The sequence below is a fragment of the Pholis gunnellus genome (assembly GCF_910591455.1).
Source record: "Pholis gunnellus genome assembly, chromosome: 16".
NCBI lineage: Eukaryota > Metazoa > Chordata > Actinopteri > Perciformes > Pholidae > Pholis > Pholis gunnellus.
In genome coordinates this window covers 6,117,856-6,140,585 of record NC_136543.1, presented here as the reverse complement: position 1 = coordinate 6,140,585, position 22,730 = coordinate 6,117,856, and the positions used below count along the sequence as shown (strand labels likewise).

Here is a 22,730-nt window from a genome sequence, read left to right as displayed (position 1 = left end):
TGGTGTCCTTAGCAACAGTCCCCGTCCTGTACTGTAACTGTGGGCCAAGTTTAACTGCTCGAGGAAAATGCTTTGTTGGGAATAAAAAGACACTTCCGCAAAAAGCAGGCGGTGACAGCACAGGTCTCAATGAATCTCTGTAGGTTCACGTCAATGCTCTTATGATAGTCCTGAGGCCCGGGGATATGGCCTGTGTTTCTAGTAAAACATCCACCAGCAGAAAAAGTAGCCATTTCCATGCTGTTATTGTCCTCTCTTGGCAACAATACTAAAGTGATATGTAGACATAAACACCGCTTCCCCTAACTGCGAACTACAAACGGCTGATCTAAGTGTCACTTTCCACAGAACCTCCAATAGTCTGGCCTGAGGAATTGGAAAGAAAACAGTGGGACCTCGAATCCACAAAGCTCAAGTAATGATGGACTACTCTGCCTGATAATAAACCAGATAATATGACTGTTTTTGGAAATGTTCTTTCGTCCATATAGAAGTGTAAAATCTCTGAACTCTGTGGATGTGTAGTTTGTTACATCCTTTTAGGCCACGGTTTAATAAACCTCCCTGCTTCATACATCTTACAGCAGCAGCTTTGCACTGCAGTTAACTCATCTGCTGAGACTATCGTCTTTGCACAGTGTAAGTCACCTTGAGAGAAAGGGTACCAAAGGGACAAACGGCGGACAGAAACTAAAGCCCAGGGATCACCTCATGGTCTGTGTTGTAGGGAATGTGGCTTACTCATGGCTGGATCTGGTGGGGGTCATAAATGGAAAGTACCAAGGAGAAACAAGATTACGCAAACAAGCCCAATCATGTAAAATCAGCACTCGGGAAGCCGTAAAATGGGTCTTTGTGGGCGTGGGGCTATTTCGATGGTTTCTAACCTCGGCTCCAGTTAAATGCTGTTCTTTTCCAGTCACTGACTACCAAAAGTAACAAATGTTGAAATACATTTGAGTGAAGGATGAGAATGCAAAGGTTGTGGTGCTTTATTTTCTACGAAGACATGAGGTTACTATGCCAATGACATATTTTTTTCCAGTATATATTGTAATTAAACCATTTACAGTTGACCTGAAACCGGAACCAATTTAGGCTCATTTCAATTCATGGTGCATTTTCATCAAGAGATAGAGTCAAAAAGTCAATGAAATAACAAAACCAAGTGGGAATTTTGTCTGATACTCGTAAAGTTTTCTCACGAATGAGAAGTTGACGAGAAACAGGTGTCCGAGCAGAAAACGTGGCTTAAAATGTTTATGGCTTGGTAAGCCTCTAGGTGGAGCCCACCAACTCAGGGTTAAAAAAAAAAAAAAAAAAAAAGGGTCACCTTTAACTTTACAGTCAGGTGTAAGCATCTAAGCATGATGAAGAAGCCACTGTGGCCACAAGTGAACATTCTGGTGTAATCCTAAATACGCACCGTAACAGTGGAGAGAAGTCAGTAAATTCACTGATTGATGGTGGTTGAACAGAAATATTTACCTAACGTTTGCCAAGATTAGCCACCATGAGCCGATGGGTCATACCAGACCAAATAAGGTTATAGCCAGAGTGTACTAAAGACAGGAATGTTTTGTTTTATTGCTTCCAAATTAAGCTTTTCATTTGTTTAGGAAAGAATGTGTTATTTCTTCATTCAAAAGTTACAGCCTCCCTTTTGAAATTTGCAATTTTTAAAGTTGTAACTTTTGTCAATTCCCTTCTGTGCGGGAACATTTCCCACTTTGGAAAGAAAGACAAATTAAATGAAACTCCACTTGAATCAAATATTTTATTATTGTGTGTGGGTGTGATTTATAGGGGACATTCCAGAAGGTGCAATAATACCAGGCTCTGCTTTTAGAAACTACTAAATCTAGCCTCTGGTTTCACAAAATCACTGTTTGCTAAGTGAGAGTTGCATAAACACACGTTTATGTTTCCCTGAGTGCTACTTAACATGGAGGCATAAAGGTTTAAAGGTGGTGTGTTTGGCACAGGCTGGCTTCGTGTGAACTGCCTGTGACATTACCAACGACGCTGCCTGCCATCACAACCACGGCGATCCATTAGTACCTTAACTGCACCCTCACGATGTAGCGTACTGCATGTACAGACTGGTCCGTTTAGACAGTTTATGAGGTACAACTGGCCTTTAATCACTGAACAAGCTGCTTTGGGCTGTCTACAACATAAATGACAAGCTGGACAACGTAAAGCGTGTACCTGCAGCAGGATGCCTTTGATTTTAGGAGCAAAGGGACTGTTCATCGTACGCAGGGACAAGTGTTCACGGGAAGAAAAAGGCACAGAGCTGACATCCACGACATCTTCTGCACATCATCACGGTGCAGCTGCTAAATTGCCATCTCTTGAGAGCCAAGAACAGGATTATTCCTCAAGATGATACTCCCTGCTATCTTTTTAACAGATTACTGCAAATGTTAACCACTTTTCTGACATTTCCCATTTAGCCATTCTGAAATGGGGTCTTGATCTCTTTCTAAACAGCAGCAGCGGCAGCGGTGGAGACTCTGTGAGAGTCAGACAACTGTGGGTCTGGACTGTATAAAACACTTACTGCTGTAGCTCTGTCACATCTCTGCTTATCTCTTGTCTGGAGTGTCGGGTGGGGGTGGAGGGGGCGTGATGGTGTTACTGGGGCTCTGGGATGCGTCCTTTACGCTCAGGCCTAAATCCATTTCAAACCACTTTAATGGACTAGAGCTGGGGGGGCGTCACGCGCTGCCACCCACCCTCGAAATCAGCACCTCCTAGGGTAAAACAAGCCACCTTGGACAGAACGGCAGGGGATTGACTCGCGCCATCTTATCGCCCACTGACAATGAAGGGTGAATTTGACACCCCCTCTTTGAGACCTGGGCCTATAATTCACCCTGGTGGGGCTTTAGGAGGTGTTACCCTGACTCTCTGTCCTGTCACTCTCCAGAATACAGATACAGGCAACCTCTGCGTGCAGTTCAGAAAGCTGTCTTACTCAGTCACGGGCCTGTTTGTTTTTTTAATCCACCATGACAAAGTTTTAAGACTCTAACTCTGTCAAGATCAGGTGAGTAACAACTCAGGATGAACTCCCGGTTGACCTCTGTCACCTTCGCCCTGGTGGTCAACATCCAGGCATTTACTCAATTGCTGCCACATTTATTTTCCTCTTATAGAATGTTGAGAGAGAAATAGAGAGAGTGGCAGGAAGACAGATGAAAATATATCAAAACAAACAGATGTGATTTATGCCTTAGTGGACAAAATTGCAGCTCATACTTGACTATGAAATGGGAGGTTTGATCAACTGACCTTTCGTTTAACATCTCCCCCAAAATTGCAGTTCTCCAATCACAGTTTAGCTATCTTTACGAGGCACTCCAGGCCTGATATGCTAAGAAGAGGATTCCTCAATATAATAGCATAAAGCTAACTAGCTTACCATCTCCAGCAATCAAGCATTGCTTTCAGGGTCAATGTGTACGTCGTAACTAAACAACATTAACTAAAGATTAGTTTGTGAGGTTACAGGTTATGTTAAACAAAGACCCATTCACGACTACAACATATTTGTGTAATATTTGTGTTATAATATGTCTATTACGCTAAGATTAGCAGCTCTACTCTTTATTGGATTTGAGGAAATGTATGCTCCTGCAACCACAGACAACACGTTAAGGTCACTTTTAGCACAACATCATGTATGTAGCTATCAAGTACATATTTAGGCATTTTTCTACTTTTAAGAAGATTCAACAGAAATCATTAAAATGTCGCTAACATTAGCTTAGCTTTATTAGCGAGGTAGCCACAGCTAGCAATGCACTGATCCGATACTGATATCGGTACAATACCGACTCAAATAGCTGGATCAGATATCACAATCGATTCAATTCAGTTCTATGTTTCGTCTGATTACACACGCTCGTACTACGTCATGTGTCAGCAGCACGATGGTAGACCTCATAGCTGAGGGAGATACAACAAACAAATCAGCTGTCTCAATCTCTTTGGCTACTTGTGACAGCAGCACTGCTGCAAAATCTAACAAAACCAACGTTGAGAAGCATCTTGCCAAAGAAAATCTAACAAAATTTGAGGATTTGTTTTTAAGAAGTTGCTGGTGCACATTAACAATACAGTAAATTCATATTTACGTATTTATTTGTCTCATTTGGTTTAACAATTGGAGGAAAACGATGTATATGTCAAGCCTAATGTTGTCTTATAAAAGAATGAGCACTTTCACGCAATGAGGCATTCAGCTTTTTAACTAAACACTGGTATCAGATTGGTTGTCTTTATCAGCCCATATCTGAAGCCACGGTATTGGTTTCGGGACTGAAAAAGTTGAATTGTTGCCTCGTTAGATACAGCTGATAAAAGCATCAGTTTTATTTGCATTTGGCAGAATCAATGGTTGTTAGGCTTTTATCTGAAATCAAGGTCCCATTGTTTCAAAATTAAAAACACATTTTGAGGAGTAAATCTGCCATCTTCATCACTATAGACAGCATATGTGGTGTGCAAGACTGGAAAGCCTGCAGCCGTAGCAACAGTGAGGGGTAGCTTAGCGAATGGTCAAATATCAGAGACGGGGGTCTGCAGTGAGGTGGGTGGTCCAGCCCCTTCCTCATCTCTGTTGCTCTGTCCCAATACTGTTGATCTGGACGCCACTCGGCCAGAAAGACCAACTGCCATCTGAAAAACAACGCAGCTACCGCCAACCCCCCCCCCCCCGCCTTCCTAAGACTCTTTTCTCCCCTCCTTTTACATCTTTCTTTCTTCTTTTCTGTCCTTTTTTCTTTCCGTCAACCCGCTGTTGTGTTGACGTCAATTGCATTTTCTCGGTTGTGCATTTCCAAGGACATAATGAGCCTTGTGTACACAACCTGAAAAACAAACCAACCGTTTCTCTGTATAAATTACTGGGTAAATCATTGTGCTTACTTGGTGGTGCCCAAAAATCGTTTGGCAGGATCAGAGGCGGACCATTTCAAAAGTTTTCTGTCACAATGGTTTGTCAACAGGGCAGACAATGAAAGAAATATGATGAGAATATTTAGCCAACAGTTGAGTTGTCAAGAACTGTCAAGGTTGTTTCTGTGGGAAAAACAAATCAGAACGTCTCACCGGAGGACAAATCTTTTAGGCCTAATCGATTTTCCATTTTCATTTAGTCAACTACGTGCAACCTGCACGGTCTTGTTAATCATTATCCAGTGCAGAACCACAAACTGTAAAAACAGAGTGGGAAATGTGATGGTAAAGTTTGATGTGTTGAATTTTAAAATGACTAATGAGCTTTGAAAGAGGCCAATTTACTAAGTTAGAACAATAGAAAACCACTATGAAATAACAAGGCTGGATTTCAAGACAGTCTGAGTGAAATGTGAAGAATGTGGTGCTACATCATGATTTAGAAACACACATTGGCAGAAATGTGGCTCTAGTTGAGTCAAATTTGATATGTCAATGTTTATTGGGATGAGGTCACACATCCCAAAATATAAAAGCCCTGAGAACTGAAAAGAGACGTGATGTTCCGTTTCTGTTTTTAGTCTTCTTTGGAAAAATAATTGACATATTTCAAAACATGAATGTGGCAGTTAGCTTTTTATGTTATTGCCACTTTTCCCCTCAGACACAAATTTGGTATTTTACGCTAAGCTTTGTCCTAAATGAAGACGTGTGATCACCAACAGAAATCAGACCATGTGAATGTGGCTTCTAGCTTGAGGACTTTTTAAATCAAGTACTCTGACAGTGTTGTGTCTATAAGACATACCTTCAGTGATTAACTACAAGCCTCAGAGCGAGACGACTCAGAGAAAGTCTTCTGTACGTCTGTAATATGTACGATGAAAGCCAATTCATCTCAAAAGTCAAATGAGGTAAACAAATTAAGTTTTGACATTATGTATTGGAAAGAATGGACTTTCTCTTCGCATCAGAAAAGAGACGTACAGCATGTTTCGCCTTGAACTTGAGTTGTTAATCACTTTGGAGCTCGCGTGAGCACATCCAACAGAAATGTTTTTACTTTTCTGTTATTGACACTGGTGCGGTGCTGTGGACACTTGCTTGTTTTTACATTCAAAATTCATTACGGAAATGAATTTTCAGAGTTGATCCAGAAAGTGATAACTCTACGCTTTAACCTGATTCCAGTAGCAGCACATAAAGCTCAAGTCACGGACGTGGAAGTATGTGGAAGGTTTATTTTAAATCCCTGTAGAGAAATGCATGGTAGTTAAAAAAAAAAAAAAGGTTTTTAAAAAGCATGCACGAAAACATTAAAATATATAGTACAGGCTTTAATGCCAAAGTCATTGCGACAGTAACCCCTGTAAAGAAAACCTCCAACACCCTTGCACCTAATTAAATCAAGAGCAGAGTCAACACTGTCAGCAGGCTTCCCGTTTTTTTAGACTTTATAAGCTGTATCAAGATACATATTTTGGGAGTTAAACAAACTACAAAATGAAACATGGTGCAACTTGAGCTGGTGTCAAGTGCACTCAGCCAAATTATGTATTTTTCTTTCTTCGGAGGGAAATGCCACTTTTGATATTTAAAAAGTTAGCGAGGATTACTTGATTGTGCTGCTCACGAAGCCCAGAAGAGTGATGAGTCAGTCAAACCATCCGGCGTCAGCTACCTGTATGTTGTAGCTAGATAGCAGTCGAGTGCTGACCATACAGCTAAGGCTGGTCGATAAATAGTTGTCAGGGTTCCTCAGTTATACGTTAAGTACATCACGTTAATATTTTATTCACATTAATCTAGAGCTGAGCAGCCGGTGGAGCTGTCTGTGGAACCACCGTTCAATTCTTCTCGCTAGATTCAGCAACTTTTTAGACCCTCTTAGCGATTTTACTGATACAGCCAATGTAGCTCTGCAGCTAAAGGTGAGACTGGGACCTGTCAGCAGGATCAATTTGATCTGATATCTGATCAATTCAGCTTTTAAGTATTATCAGTTTGTCATTACAAAAGGAAGAGAACTCCCTTTTTATTTAAAAAGAGCTTTCGAAAAAGCTCCGTCCAGCAGATGACAGCAAAACACAATAAAGACTTAAAGAATTTACTGAAATGAAACCAAACTGTGTCACTGTGTCACTGCATCAATGTTCACGTCCCAATTGCGGCGCATCTTAGAATTGAGAAATTGTAACAATTTTGCATGTCAGGATTAGAATAGTGAAAGTTGGTCTGGTTTTCCAGTTAAGGAAAAACGTTGAAGTGTATTTTAAGTGTAGTACTGATACCATTGTTCTTAGAGTAGGCCTAATCCAGAACAAAAGTAATGTCTGAACAGTAAGATGACTAACATCAAATATTGTATCCTTTCAACATTATTGCGTAGCAGCCACTGGATGTACAGCTGGCACAATATTGTTTATAGCCCCCCCTTGGACGGAGCAGTAGTTCCCCTAGAAAAGTACTTAAGGACCCATTTGACCTTCAAACGCTGTACTAAACGATATATTTCATGTTTGACTCAAACCTCAAGCAGACGAAACCATCTCAATGTCTTGTGGTTTCATTCCACGTTGGACGGAAATAAATACAGTGAAGTGCAACTTAAGCATGAATGTATATTTTCACAATCCTGCTCTCTGATGTCAAAGTGGGCCCAAAAATTAATCCAATTAATTATGCGTATCTGGCCGTATGGGAGAGGAAGTACTTGCACTCACCCAAGGCATGGGAATGTGTACGGAACCCAAACAACCAAACAAACCGGGACCTGCTCATTCATCTAGGTCTGAAACCAGTAAGTACCAGCAGAGGGGCAGTCTGTAGACAATCGTGACGCAGGTTGTCCTGCATGGGAACTTGTCCTCGGGGACACATCCGGGCAGGAATGTCCCTTACGATGGATTTTTTTATTTTGGAGTTAATGCAATAGGCCATGTCAGTCTGCCCCTTTTGCTGAAGCACACAGGGATACCACAAAAACCCGCCATCCCACGGAGGAGGCGTTTACATCCAAATACTTGAGATAGCATTCCAGAGTACCCTCTAAACATCACAGCGGGGGGATTCCTCTGCCAAGAAGCTGCAGAAGAAGATGCAAAAGGACATGTTTTGTTTCAAGCTCAGCCATGACAGAAACATTACTGTTATGTATTAAAACCTCCGAGCCGGGCAACATTTCAGGAAAAAAACAAAAAACCCTGCTTCCAGCGTTTGTGTGTGCCAGCACCACTATCTATCAAAGCTGGGTGTCTCTTCTAATCAAAACGAATGGGCGTTTAATGACAGGGGGTTGTTTCTTTCAAATGTCACGTTTGAGTTTATCTTTCATCTCGACATCCCATTAAGCGAGGACTCCGGAGTTTATAAACCGTTGCTGCAGCCGTCCAGGGTTACAATCACCACAGTGAAACTCCAACCGCAGCCGTGCAGTTTTCCCTCGCTTTCTCTTTCTGCCGCTCTGCATTATCTATCCCCCTCCCCCCTTCTTTTTTTACAATCTCTGCTTTGCGTTGCTTCTATCACCAAAGACGGATCGACGCTATCGCCATCGGGTCCAGATTATGTTACTCACGCCGAGTCACTTTCCACTCTCGCACTGTTGCTTTTGCTGGTGGCTAACAAACAGACGCCGGGCTATTCATCACATCAGCGGACACATGACTCACTTTTAAGAATGGATGGCGGTACATTAAGGTAGTGTGGAGTGTGTGAGCGTGTGTGCGTGCAGGCCTAAATTCCTCCCCTAAGTGATGCAGAAGCGACACTCAATCTAAACAAAAAAAAAAAGAGATGAGCAGGAAGACGAGGTGCGGTAGCCAGACTAACATCTCCAGATGGAGCTGTTTCAGTCTGACCTGTGGTTCACCGCGGCTGTTGGAGAGGGGGAAAGCAGATGCTGCTGTTAGTGATAAAACGCAGCTCACAGACACTTTTCAAACCGCCGCAACATCAGAAACAGTTGCCGCTGTCTGGCCTTAAAGCCGATGATGGATGAAAACGCTGATAACGTGTGCGTAGTACGTCTTTGTAGTCTGCTGCGATACAGCTCTTCTTAGAAAAACCGCGGGATGAATATATTTGTGAGTCACGCATCTAAAATCAGTTGGAACAAGCATGGGAAACGTGCAATTTGTCGGGCTTTCCATTTTTGGGTGATTTACAGCATACTAAATGATGCGAAATAACACAGTAGGGAAGAATAGGAGGGTTTAGAGAAGTATAGATGACACATGGTGCACTGGATGGATAACCCCTGGTCTTTCCTGTGCCCAGGTTTCTGTGTATTTTTACAGGCTGAAGTGCACCAGATGAGTGTGTAAAAAGAAGAGGATGGCTCAAATGATCAGAACCAACTGCTGGGATCGTTATGTCAACACAATAAAGCAAAACATCCTCGCACATCACACAGGAATTCCCACAGACCTCCAAAAGCATAAACCATTTTTAGGAACAAGGCATATCTTCACTGAACACAAACGAAACAGATCTGATCTCGTCCTGTTAGCCTCTTGTACTTCAAGGGGTAGAATATGGCGGAAATAGTGATTGAATGAAGTACTTACTTTAACTCTTAAATCTCACTTCAGGGGCACTTTAGCTGAGCTCTTGATTGAATTGCCTGCTCTACATCAGCAGATACTGTTTTCTCAGTTGGTATTGTAGATGTTTAGATTTCCATTTTTTTTCAAAGTCATTTTTGAACTTCTCAGAAATGTTGGCTTTAAAGCAGAAAACTACGTGGCCTGCCACGAAGTTTAGTGAAAAGCTAAATGGCCCCTATCTACAGCCAGTGTTTGGTTTGTCCATTCTGGGCTACCGTAGGAACACGGCGGCGCAACACGGCGGACTCTGTGAAGAGAACACGCTCCTTGTGTATATATGAATGGCTCGCTTGAAGGTAACAAAAACACAACGATACCAACAGATCCCCCTAAATGCTACACACGCTGGCCCTTTAAAAGTACCTGGTGGTTAATGGATCTTTTTTCTCCTCGATCAAGAGTGAACTTTGAAAACTTAACTTTCTTAACAGCCCAAAGACCTCAGCTGTATACTATTACATATAAAGGAAATGAATCAAGCAGAAAATGTGTTGGTACACTCACTGTTGAGTGAGGACAAACACGTAACTGAAGACAGGAAGTGTGTTTTCGACATTGTTCAGAAAGGGTATCATTGGTTTGACATGTGCTATTCTAGACATGACGCATCAGATGCACGCTACAGCCTCTTTTCAGTCGGAGCAAGTAACATCTCATTTGATTCTTTTACAGGCCATCAGTACGATGCCGTGCACGAACACGTGTGCAGAAACGGACTTTTAGAGTGACACACATTCGTCTGCACAGACATGCAGAAGTCCACAAACACGCAGGCCTCTGGAGATTTAGCCTCTCCGTCGGCACAACCACTGCTAACAAGTCAATTTCAATAAACATCAAGAGCCATTTGTAAGCATTTGTATTTCGGTTGTAAACGCAGACCCAAAAAAAAAGCACATTCATCTGTTCGATCAATGACAGATTTATGAGCGACTTCCTGTGAGGTCAACGCACGGCAGCACATTTCAGGACCGGTCTGCGGGCTACTGTGATACACTTTGGTACTTTGGAGGAGCGATAAGTGTTGGGATACTTTACTGTGGTTTTCCATCCAGCAACGTGGTAGTCAAGGCTAAAACTTGAGCCAGGAAGAATACTTACATCTCGTCTGCTGAAGGCCCATTTCATGACACCGTTTGAGGTCAACAAGCTGCTGATCGGCACCAGTCGTGTTTAAGTGGTCCTGTCATTTAGAGTGTGAAGTGTGCCAATGAATGAGGCAACGGATGCCAAAACATGTATCACATATCGACATGTATTGCTTTAAAATGTTAGTGTGAAACAGAAACCTGAAGATAAATCAAGGAAACTGAAGTCAAAACTATTTTTATATTCAAGGTAATTTATGCAGCTCAGAATACGTGATGTGTTACAGCCTCATGTTGTCTTATTCAAGAGTGACCACAATCAGTTGCCACTCAATGGGGTATATTGATTTTATACATTACCGGTAGAAGCTAAATCCCTTATTCTAGGCATTAAAATCGGTATCAGGGAAGAAAATATTCATCAAAGTATGCAACACAAACGGGGTGCAGCAGGTGTTTTCCATCAGCTAGACTGGGCCATCAACCAAAAGCGCAACGAGCTGAGAGGACGAAGGATGAAAAAAAAGATTTTACGAGGACTTTTGACATGCTCTGTAATGTGTTTCGAGGGTGTTATTTTTGAACAGTGGAGGGGACACATAACACACTGTACTGTGTCACGTCTGGCCCTGGTGCTGAATGTGAGGAGCCTGGCTCGGGTCCCGGACGAGGCAAACACAGTTCCGAAAGCAGGGTCGGGAGTGTGTTATCGGAACATATATGCAGATTTATGGGTGTATATGAGCTTCTATATCAGTGTTTCCCCTGCCAATGCCCGTCCCCGCTGGAAGAAAGAAAATATATAAATATTTTATTTACCTAATTCAGATGGATTGGTTTTGTTTCGGCTCAGAGTGAGAGTCTTTACTGCGTTTTGCTGCCGCACTAGTTTCTCTCCTCTTCCTTGATCTCTGTGTTTTGCATACACACACCGACTTCAATTGGCGCTTTTGGCTCGGTCTGCACGATCATAGCCAAAATTTCGATCACAATAACTCCTTGATTTTTGGGACAAATGACTTTCATTGCACTTTGACATACAAAATAAACAGAGCAATGCTTTCATTTTCATGTTGTGCTACATTCCTGCTAATGTACAATTCAGGGGTGTACGATATTGGAATAAAAACTGACATTGCAAAAGAAATTCCTGTGATATATATATATATATATATAGGAAAAATCTTTGGAATATTCGTCCTAAATTTCCTCAGGCTACATTTTAAAGTTAAACGCATCAATCTGGTGCACTTAGAGACAAAATAAAGAGGCTAGATAATTAGTAAACAATTTCAACAGTCGTGCCAAGAGCCCCGTTCCTCCCCTCAGGGAGAGAGAGCCGGAGAAGTGGAGTCAATCTTTTGAAAAAGCCGCTTTTTTTCGACAGCTCACGGTTGCAAGCTTAGAGCCACCTTCAACTCTGGCTTTTGGCCGCACTGAGTCAAACCAGTTTGAGTCGACTTGCGTTTTTTATAACCAGTCTATTAACATTCATAAAAGCCCCGTTTATAAACGGGTTGCGGTGACGTGTCGCTCAATTCAGCACGCGTTGCGAGAATTAATTTACTTCCGTGCTGCCGTTGAAAATCCCAACGTTTTTTTGCAGCTTTACTACAAAAGCTTTAAAATGCTTACACTTGACCGATAGACCGAGACCTAGCACCCTGAATAGTTCAAACCTCCCACAGAACACAGAGACGGGTTCCAGACTGTCTACCGTAATGATGTGTGGGTCTCACGTTGCAAGTTAATACATCGCACGGTATTCACCCACCGACTCTCCTCTCTCACCCACACCACAGCACAAGTGAGATTAAATAAATAAGTGAGGTAATGCGACACGGAGGCTTGAAGAACAAGTGGCTGCTATCCCACCACCACAAGAAGAAAACTAAAGTAGAGAAGCCCACCATTAGTGATTTGAACATCTATCTAGCCCCCATTGTGGGGAGACTGAAGCAGTTTATTTCTCAACCAGTATCTTGCACCCTGTCTCTCTCACTTTCTTTCTTTTTCCACCTTTACTTGCTTCCTGTCATCAGTTTTCCCAACGACTCAGATTGATTCTGCAGCCCTCACTTTTCAGATTCAAGCATCCGATTACGCTTCTTTTTGTTTTCCTTCAGTTTGAAAGCGTAGCAACACCAACTCCGCGGGGGGCTGAACTCCTTAAAAAAGAAGAAAGGTGGACCGGTTCTGTCCTCTGGAAGGCTCCCCAACGATGACAGACAAAGACATCCACTCAGAAAGCAACATCTGTCGGGGGCGAGTGAGAGAGACGCTGCGGGGAGAGTCGGCCTCAGAGGCAGCATGTGGGGAGGCTTCAGGAATTCTTCTCCCCACTTCAGACTTTACAGGACTTTTACATATAGAGATACGAGTTGATGAAACTTAGCAGTAAACTTCTAAATTTGATGGACATAAAATGAGGCACATAGTGAGAGCATTTACAACTTGCAGTGAATTCAGATTATTCTCCAGCTCCCTGCCAGAACCGACAACTCGAGACATGCATGTTTTCTCTGTTATCTTCTCCTGAAAGTAAAACAGGGGGAAAACAAACAAAACCGCGACTGACACGTTACTGTAAATTCACACTGTGTGGACATCCTGCGGTGTCTATCGTGAGCGGTTCAAATTCTCAAACGCGGTTTGGTTTCTTCATGCCGTGTCAGTTCCCTCGACCTTCACCAAACCTTGATTTACAGCGCCACAACGTGACTGAACCTAAAGCCTGGAGGAAAATAAATAGCAGCAGATACGGGTGAGTAATACTATCATCTGCTCTGTTTATCAAGAGTCATTATGAAGCAAAAAATACGACGACGATAACAACCGGTTCTGGGACTGAAACAAGTTCAAACACAGTTGTGATTAGCAGCAGGCCGTGATAACGCCACAATACTTGCGAGTTATACTGCGCGCTCAGATTGACTATAATGTCTAATGTTTCGCTCCATCTAACCTATTACTATCTGATGTTTGGCTCCCAATCACTCAGCCTTAGCAGTGGCAGAGATACAGCCATGAACTGTGTGCTCTTGGCTGCTCTTCTGACCATAACTTACACTCTCAGTACAAATGACTTCCACTCGCCTGCCCGGAATAATATTATTTATACTCATTCCTTAGAATAAAGCTCTTGCTCTTGTTCCACTCATTTTAAAAGAAAATATTTTAATGCCACAGTCAATATCACTGCAGAGCACTCACATTCACAATACATTAGATCTGCTGTAATTAGTGTCTTTATATTAACAATGGCTTGTAATGACGAACCCACAGATGATTATCAGGTGACTCTGCAGTTCCTCTCAGCTCTATTTGAGTGTCTTTCAGCTTGTGGAAATGTTTTGGTTTACTCTCATCACTGTCTTTTAAATCCCAGCAGGCAGCTTGTGCCATTTTTTTAAATATCAGCAATGAAGCTTGACGTCATGAAACTTATACGTCTGCACAAAGCAGCACAGATAGACAGCCACACACAAAAAACATGCGTCAGTGAGTGAAGAAGACATAAAGTTCACAACTACGAGTCCAGAATAAGTCGTGGAGGAGCAACCTTAAAAACATTTGGAACTACTAAATTAATCAGACCCGTATTATATTATAATTAATTCCCATGCAAGCTGCTCAGAGTAACCACAGTGGCCGGCTTGTCTGCTGACAGCATGGAGCTAGACTGCAAATGTTAAGAAAGGAAATCGGAATCCGCAAAAATCGGAAATCGCAGCAGACAATAGACGGACAAAATTAGCAACTAGCTGTTGAACATAGTGGAACATTTAGCAGCATAAAGGTCAGATATTTCCCTCTAGAGTTGGTGGAGACCAAAAACAGAGCTAAAAAGAGAGTGAATATTGGACTCACATTCAACAGCGAGCCACGGAAAAGAAATGCTTATATGTAAATTTTGGGTGTATAGCAAGTAGACTAAAAAAATCTATCAATGCAGGTTAAAGAGATCACTTCCATACCTGAGTGACACATTGCAGAGCACTGGCATTCATAAAACCTTCGGAAACCAAATGAAGAAAAATGAATGTACTCGAGGGCACACGGAAACACAAACCATCAGTGGAAGCTCTCAATTTATTTCACAGATGCATCGGTGGGTGCCAAGCTACAAGCTTTCAAGCAACAATGTTTTCAGAAGGGATGTCATAAATCCTGCGCACATTTAGCCAAATGTATAACCTTATAATTAAAACAAAATAAATCCCCTATAAAGTGCCCACCAGAGAGTGATTCACTCCGATGAGTGATGGAAAGGGAACCAAATGCTCGCGTTCTAGTAGCAAGAAGGTAAACTAGACGGATTCAAGACGCAGAGAAAAAAAACGTCTTCGTTTATTGAGCTTTAAAGAGACGTAGGTGTACAAAACCTGCCTGCCCAATATCAAAACTTTCAGCATGTTTAGGGCCACCGACTGCACTGAAATATGATTTCTGGAAAAAGAGGGGGTCTGAAAACAAAGTGGCTTGCCATATTGAGCGTGACAAAACTACTAATTGCCCCCTTTTCCTGAAAATCAGGCCCATTAACAATGTTGTGTTCCATTTTCACATCCATGTAGAAATACTGTGGCATGGCCGTAATGTTTTTCCCTATTCCCATGACATGCCAAGCAGAGAGCTCTGTTTCCTTTTTGCTTTAAGTCATAGCGCTGGTACGGCCGAGACAACCTTTTTTTTTTTGAAGCTGTTATTGTAATGTCCTTCAGCAATTTCCATGGTTTCCTTTTTACAAGTTTTCGGGGTCAGGAAGGAAGAGCTTTTTATTCCTCCGAGCATTTCTTAGCCTTTCTGCATCGTCCGACTGTTGGTTTTGGCCCACATTATCAGTGAAAATAAACACTCATAGAGGCAGTCACCCCTAAAATAGATAGCTTTCTCTTTGGATCCCCAGGCATGCTGTGTGGCCCTCTGATAGCACTAAGGAGAGAAACATATTCACCCTTTCTCGTATGAACTCTCAGTATGGAAGGGAAACAAGCTGCTGCCCACATGTCGCTATATCCTTTCAAACCGCTGTTATTGCAGCACAGTCATGTTCATGGAGAGGCAGAATGATGGGAATTACACAGGGATGAGACACCGTTGATAGTTCCCCCCTCCCTTCGTTCAACAGCTTAGTTTGGCACAGGCCGTCCTGAAACACTGCTCTCAACCACTTTCCTCCACGACAAGATCCATTACTTTCACTCCCAACAGCAGAAACCAAATTTGGCTTGCTAAACTTCTATCTTGGCCAAAATGTTCATCGTCCATGACGTATTAGAGAAGTAGAAAGGATATTCTCAAAATGTGCTGTGAGATGTGTGCTTCATCTTAAACAATGCAACCTTTTCTTTACCTTAAATAACCAATCCATTCTCCGTTTCCAGACTGAACCCCATTGTGCTTCAGCTCAACAAAAGCTCAGCAGCCTTGTAACAGGCAATAAAAAGAATGACGTATTAGACCAATCTGTCCACTTACTACCTGTGGGTAGAGCTTTGTTTAAAAACCCATTACTTCTTTTGGTCATGACGAAAAGTGCTCAGGTTTAATTTAGACAATTTAGCACATCACAGACTTATTGTGGGAAAAGTTCCAGTAGTTGCACATGTTCAGAAAATGTGATATTTAAGGGTTTTGTATGAAGTATAGCATTTAAATAGCTATCAATATCAGGTATGGAATTGGTACTAGTGTTGAGAATTGAAGATTTATACCACTCCCGTCTGTATAGTCAGAAGACAATTAGCTTAGCATAAAGACCTGAGAGAAGGGGAAACCACTAGCTCCAAAGGTAACACATTTGACACCTCTTAAGCTCTTAATTAAATGCAGGATGCAACTTTATATCTCATGTATTTAATCCGTACGAAAACCAAAGTGTAAAAATGACAACTTAAGGTTTTACTTGGGGTTATGTGCCAGACTTCTTGTTAGACCTGGATCAGTAACTTTCAGGAGGTAGTGGCTCCTGCTAAGCTCACAGTCTCTCATTCAACTCTCAACAGGAAAGCAAATCCCTTTGTTGACTTCTGCAATCGATTCTTGAGCTACAACTGTTGTAACAACAGGTTGTTCCAAAGTCTACAAGACCAAAGGAGAGCAATCCTTCGCCATGAGGGCTCGTAGATTTCAAAACCAACAGCCTGAAGGCGCCTTTAGACTGGTGACAAATAATAAGTTAATTGATTGTTTTGCTGTGGGAGACGGGTCTAATAGAGCCGGGGTTGCAATCTGTCACAGACAGACAATGTCTATTTTGGGATGTTTTACGTGGTCAATGAAAAAGACAGGAGGGGAGTGATTGTGAGTCAATTGCGGCCAAGACAAAGAGGTCAACTAAAAATGCCTTTTTTTTTTGCCCCTTGAGGCTAATTCTTTATTTGCGATATTGAAGCAAATAAATAAAATTGACTTGACTTGGTTGGTTTAAAATGCCGTCACATTGTGGGTTTTTGTCTTTTGATCCTGAATTTCTATGTCAGGCCATCTTTGTTGGACAAATGTAAGACCACCGTTCTATTATTGATCTCTCCAACGATCAACAACTTATGTCTGAAACAGAAAAACATTTTCACAGTATTAATTGATTTCTTTTTTGCTGTAATTTTAGGCCTTCATTTTGCAAAGCACCATGTTCTGTCAAGAAAGATGCTACACAACTAAAGGTTAATTGGTATTGTTTCATGTGGGCAGTAGCTTGTTTCCTGCTGCATCTCCTCACTGACAGTAAAGCCTCCTCGCCTTGCAGGCAGGCCACGGAAGTAATTCTTGGACAAACACAAGTCACCTTTGACTGGTCAGGAATGTTATCAGGGTCCATATACTCTACCTCGGGTTGAAGGAAGGAAAGATCTCAGACTTAAAATGCTTCCCCAGCAGCTGTTTGCTGCATCACTCTCCCTGTCTACCCCCCACCCTGGACTGAGCACCCAGGCACGGGAGTGCTATCTGAATCTCCTCGGCCCGTCTCTTTCATCAGGAGCTGGAGCGAACATCAGGGCGAGCTTTCTCTTAGACAAGCAGTAAAAAAAATAAAAACGCTGCCGTGATTAAGATAGATAGATAGACTGGCCAGGACACTTAATCTTCTGTCCAATGAAAAATGTTAACTGCATCCTGATGTCCCCCCCCCCCCCCCCCCCCCCCCCCCCCCCCCCCCCATGCAGAGCAATTAGGCTTAATTACCACTGTGTGTTTAAGTGTCCCCTCTGAACTGTCTACGGCAATTCTTTTTTTGTGCTGATCTTTTACTTGTTACTTGTGTCCAATATTTTTTAAACAACATGCATCCAGGGAATTTTGAAGTGTATTTGCACGCTTAAACATATTTTTTAAAGGTAGAAACTAAATGACATAACAGTACTTTGATGAAACACATCAACGCTGGGGTTAATAAAAATACGCATTTCACGGTTCAAAATGTCTCGAAACGCCATGTATTGTTTTAAATCAGCCCTAATCCTGCAAAGCCATTCTGAGATAGAGTCGACCGTTTGGGATTAACCTACAAAATGAAATTAAAGAACTTAACGCTCTCTACTCAGACCCACCTTCTTGCCTCTCCCAACACTGTCGATTTACTTTACTTTTTTCCGTAGCCTCTGTGTAACATTACAGCAGAGCGCAAGCCTGTTCTCTCCTTTCTGTGGACTGAAGATAGCCATGTGCTTTCCTACGCTGTGACAAGAGTGTGCATGTGAAACATTTTTGTCATTTAGCGCCTGGCTAGATAGATAGCCAACATTAGCTCGCTAATTCCACCATGTTTTCATGCTAACGTTACTCTGGCTACAAGAGGGCTGGTGGCTAGCGGCAGCGTTAAGTCCCTGCTCCCTGCCAATAGGAGACGGAGGCGCTAGGGTTTGAGCTGGCTGAATTCAAGTTGCTAACAGCCATGACGGTCCAAAGTAGTTGCTAAACGACGGACTGGGTGTGTAATTATGGTCTTATTTGTGGTCTGATAAACAGTAAATCCATCAAATGTAGCGCCCCATGCTATATTGCTAGTTTCCAAGCTAATGTAGCATGGGCGTGGTTTTATCTTTCAGTCCCTTGCCCACTTTTTTGCATTTTTTCAAAGTTTTGCAGTGGGTGGACTTAGTTTCAGACCCAGCGGTGAAGTTTAATTTAACTCTGTTTATCTCATATTTCTAAATATAATCTGCTTACTATTACTATAGAACGTGATCTTTGAATGTACTCAATATTGGATTTTTAGAAATGAAATTTTCTTTTTGAAATGACAAATGTCTGCGGTCCAGCAAGCCTCCACAGTGTCAAGGAAAGAGGCATGGTCGGTGGTGATGGCAGACGTTTTCACATGCTGCCCTTTTCGCGTCTGAGGAGGGAGTTACTCGAGAGGTCTCATTAGTCAAACCTTCGGTCTACCAACACCGCCGTTCTGTTTTCATAGTATCACTTGTACTATCACAGACGGATGAGGTCCACTGAGCAAAGATAAAGCCGGTGTTATTTCACCCCTGGCCTTTCTTGACACATTGATCGCTTTTGGGAGCCATGCGGAAACACACACAGGTTTACAGACTTCAAATAGTGAGCTGGTGCTGAAACTCATCTATAAAAAATAGCCCCAAAGAGAAAAAGTGCAGATTTTTGCAGCTTATACACACACAAACACCATGTTTTAAACCTTGACATACACCATATACAGTGAGTTCCTCCACTAAACTGAGATAAAGTCAGTGGTATTCTGTACAGTCCAATGATAAACTGATATTATACATATTATTATAAGCTGATATTTCAGATTCTGCCACGTAAACTCAAATTACCTCTCATACAATGTTTCATTTGGATTTCTACCTGCTCCGTGGTTTAGTGAGGGAATCTGAATTTCTCCAACACTGTACCTCCTAAATTGCAAACTCAATCAACATCTCGCTGTAACACGCTGTGACCAGCGCCTGGGTAATTGATGAGGAATGACTATTTCCTCCAACCTGAGGAGTGAAAAGTTTACCGAGAGTAAATGAAAAGCAGGCGCACAGGAGAGAAAGAAACATTTGGGAGGACACGCCGATTGCTAATGAATAGACTCGGGGTATTGATGAAGTTCAAGTTCATTCCCCAGTCCCACTGCAGTCCATCAAATCCATCGGGTGTTATCTGCGCATGCATTTGCTTCGTGCAATTAATCAGATTGAACCTGCTAATCTTGCTTGAAAACAACATTGTGGGAAGTTGAAGAGCCGGTTCTGCCGAAGTTTGTTTATTTGATTCGTGTATTCATTTCAGCGAGATAGTCTCGCTCTCTTTGGAGACACAAAGTCTCAAAGCTTAGAAAAGCAGAGTGCCTGCCAAGCCATATCAGCGATGGCCTCGCGATGATTCGCAGCTCATTAACATTACAGTGGAGCCATATTTGAACATAGCCAACACCTCAGTGGATCTATAAATACACTGTAATTCGGTTGTTCAAGAGTCATTAAATAGGAGTTATGTCACATCAGCTCAATAAAATAGAGGACTATATTCTGTAGAAAAATAAAACCGGTTAGGATACTTTTTTTTTCTTATACGGGAGTCTGGATTTTCAAGTTATACTCACATGTCCTTGACTTGAATAAATAAAAGGGAGCATTCTCTTTCTCTGTCTTTTTCCTCTGAGCATCTCTGGGGACTCTCTCTGACTTCCTGCCATTAAAGAGACAGCCCACTGGAGAACAGGGGGTGACTGACATATAACTACCTCTGCTCTACGGCCGACGCTCTGCGCAACTCAAAAGGACATCTGTGGAATTTACTCAAAGGGTAGTTTACTTAGGAAAAGAAAAAATAGAATAGCGATAGAAGAATAACGTAGACGTGTTTTCTGGACGGATACGGAGCAACAGACGAGAAGAGACGCAGCGGTACAAGATGTCTGTGGAGGCTTAAAAAAGAAAAAAAAATCAGACAGCTGTGAGACATCCAGAACAAAAAGTTTGATTCAGATAATGTACACAGTTACATAACAGCGTAGCAGGGTTCATCTAAATTGCATTGCTAAATCTGTCTTCTAGACACATCTTGTTGTTGGTTAGAAGCTTTGTTATGACAAATAATCAGGAATAAAGAAATACAACCGTTCTGCGAATTAACCACAATGTATTTTTGAGTTTATCCAATTATGACATCGAAGGCAGAGCATCACGCCGCCTCAGTCGGACAGTAAATAAATAAATCTCAACCGCCAAAGCACATACAACTTCTTCCTTCTGACAAAACAACATGTCGACTACGAGAAAACCTCAAACACAGCCCCGTTATTTAGTCTGAGAGCCTTGTCCAGAGACCAAAAACAAGTTATCTTGTGAAGCCACACTCTGCGGAGACCACACACACACCCACGGGAACACAAATATCTCAACAAATATATACTACGGCGTGACCACTTCAAAAGGGACAGATCCGGTCTCATGCAGGGCTGTTGCAGATGTGATTCAGAACACAGGGAAATGTAACTGCATTCCTATTTGGATCTGTCACTAAGAAAACATGATGTGATATCAAACAGTTGATTTTATTATAGTTTTTAAAAGGACCACTCTGTTGGTCGACTTTGTTTGGCGCTGCATTGAAACACTCTCCCCATCCCTCACTCCTTACCTTCTGTAGCCACTGGGTATAATTCTCCATAATGTGCTCGAGCTGCTGGATCTTCTGGCTGGGGAACTCGGGCTCGAGCGGCGGAGCGTCTCTCTGGAGAGAGTTGCCGCTCTGCTGCGGGCTGCCGGCTTTCGCCTCCCTGCAGGAGCCTCCTCTGGCTCCCTCGCCCTCCGGCAGGATGAACGTGTAGGTGCACTGGCCATGCTGGATCTTGTGAAAGCGTCGGTTACTACTTCCTCCAGAACTGCTGCTGCTGCTGCTGCTGCTGCCACCTGTGCTGCTGGTGCTGCTGCTGCTGCTGCTATCCGTCCCTCTGCGCTGCTCCCCTCCTCCGCAGCTCACAATCACCAGAAGTGCCGCCAGGGAGAACAAGCGGCGGCCAAAGTTGTACCACAGCATCATTTGAGCCTGGGGGTCAAAGTCGCAGGTGAATCGGGTTCTCGTGCCTTTAGTCGGTCCTTCTTCGTTTGACTAAATGTGTACCTTTTAAAGCTGGATCAGAAAGTGGTGGGGTGCATCGTTAGCCTGTGTCATCCATCCTGACAGTGGACCTCCAGCGTTGAAAGCTACGGCTTCTCTCACCGTTGGACATTTACGCATGCTGCGTCTCCAAAGCTCCTTTCAAGTTCGTGTCCTGGTGGGAGAAGTTGTACAACATGTCTTCCAGAGTGACAGCTTGGGTGCAAATCCTTACGCTCCTCCAGTGAATCTAAGCCAGACGCAGGGTGCATGCATTTATCAATCTGTGCATTCAGAAATAGGTGCAAGCTGGGATGGTGGCGTCAGACCTCCCCTGGTCTCTCTGCCTTCCCTTCCTCCTCTGCTCTCTGACTTAACGACTGGGGAGAGAGTGAGAGAGAGAGAGAGAGACGCTCACTCTGAAGAACAAGCTGCAAGCTTTTCAGCACGCTCTGCGCCTGCCCCTCGCAGAGCCTGCAGAGGAATGCGAGTGTGTGTGCACGAACGAGTGTGTGTGTGTGTGTGTGTGTGTGTGTGAGCCTGGCAGAAAAGGGACCCCAGCACAGAGGATGTGCTTAGACTATGAGGATCGGTTTACAAGCGCTGCTGACTGCTGGCTCATGTGGATGACCTGTCTTTTCTGTGTGTTGACACAAAAAAACTTGAGATACAACTTCACTCCCCTCTATACTGTACAATGACAGGTGCTATATCACAAGTACACCCGAGGGAGGGACGTTTCTAGGTGTTTTCTCAATATTCTTTTGTTCAAGAGAAAACCATCATCATGGCAAGTGAGATCTTCTTTTAGTCAAAGCCATGTAATGTATTTGCATTCTTTATACTTTTCTTTGTAGTGGTTTGCATTGTCAGTGGCGTAGTGACACCGTATTCGAGCGGTATTTGATTCACAGGAAACGCGAATGCATGTACGTATACTGAATTCAATTTGGGCGCATTTGTGATTGTGAGTATATAAACTGATTTTTAAATAGTC

General features: G+C 42.7%; 1 protein-coding gene across 1 annotated transcript in view; it reads right to left on the bottom strand.

Annotated features, from left to right (window-relative positions):
* angpt1 (angiopoietin 1) overlaps window positions 1–21,865 on the bottom strand; it is a 54,536-nt gene extending 32,671 nt beyond the window's left edge. The window contains exon 1 of the mRNA XM_079175590.1: window positions 21,275–21,865. Within this exon, the coding sequence (XP_079031716.1) occupies window positions 21,275–21,676 (402 nt within the window). The 5' untranslated portion in view covers window positions 21,677–21,865. The remainder of the gene's footprint in view (window positions 1–21,274) is intronic.
* Between the last annotated feature and the right edge of the window lie 865 nt (window positions 21,866–22,730).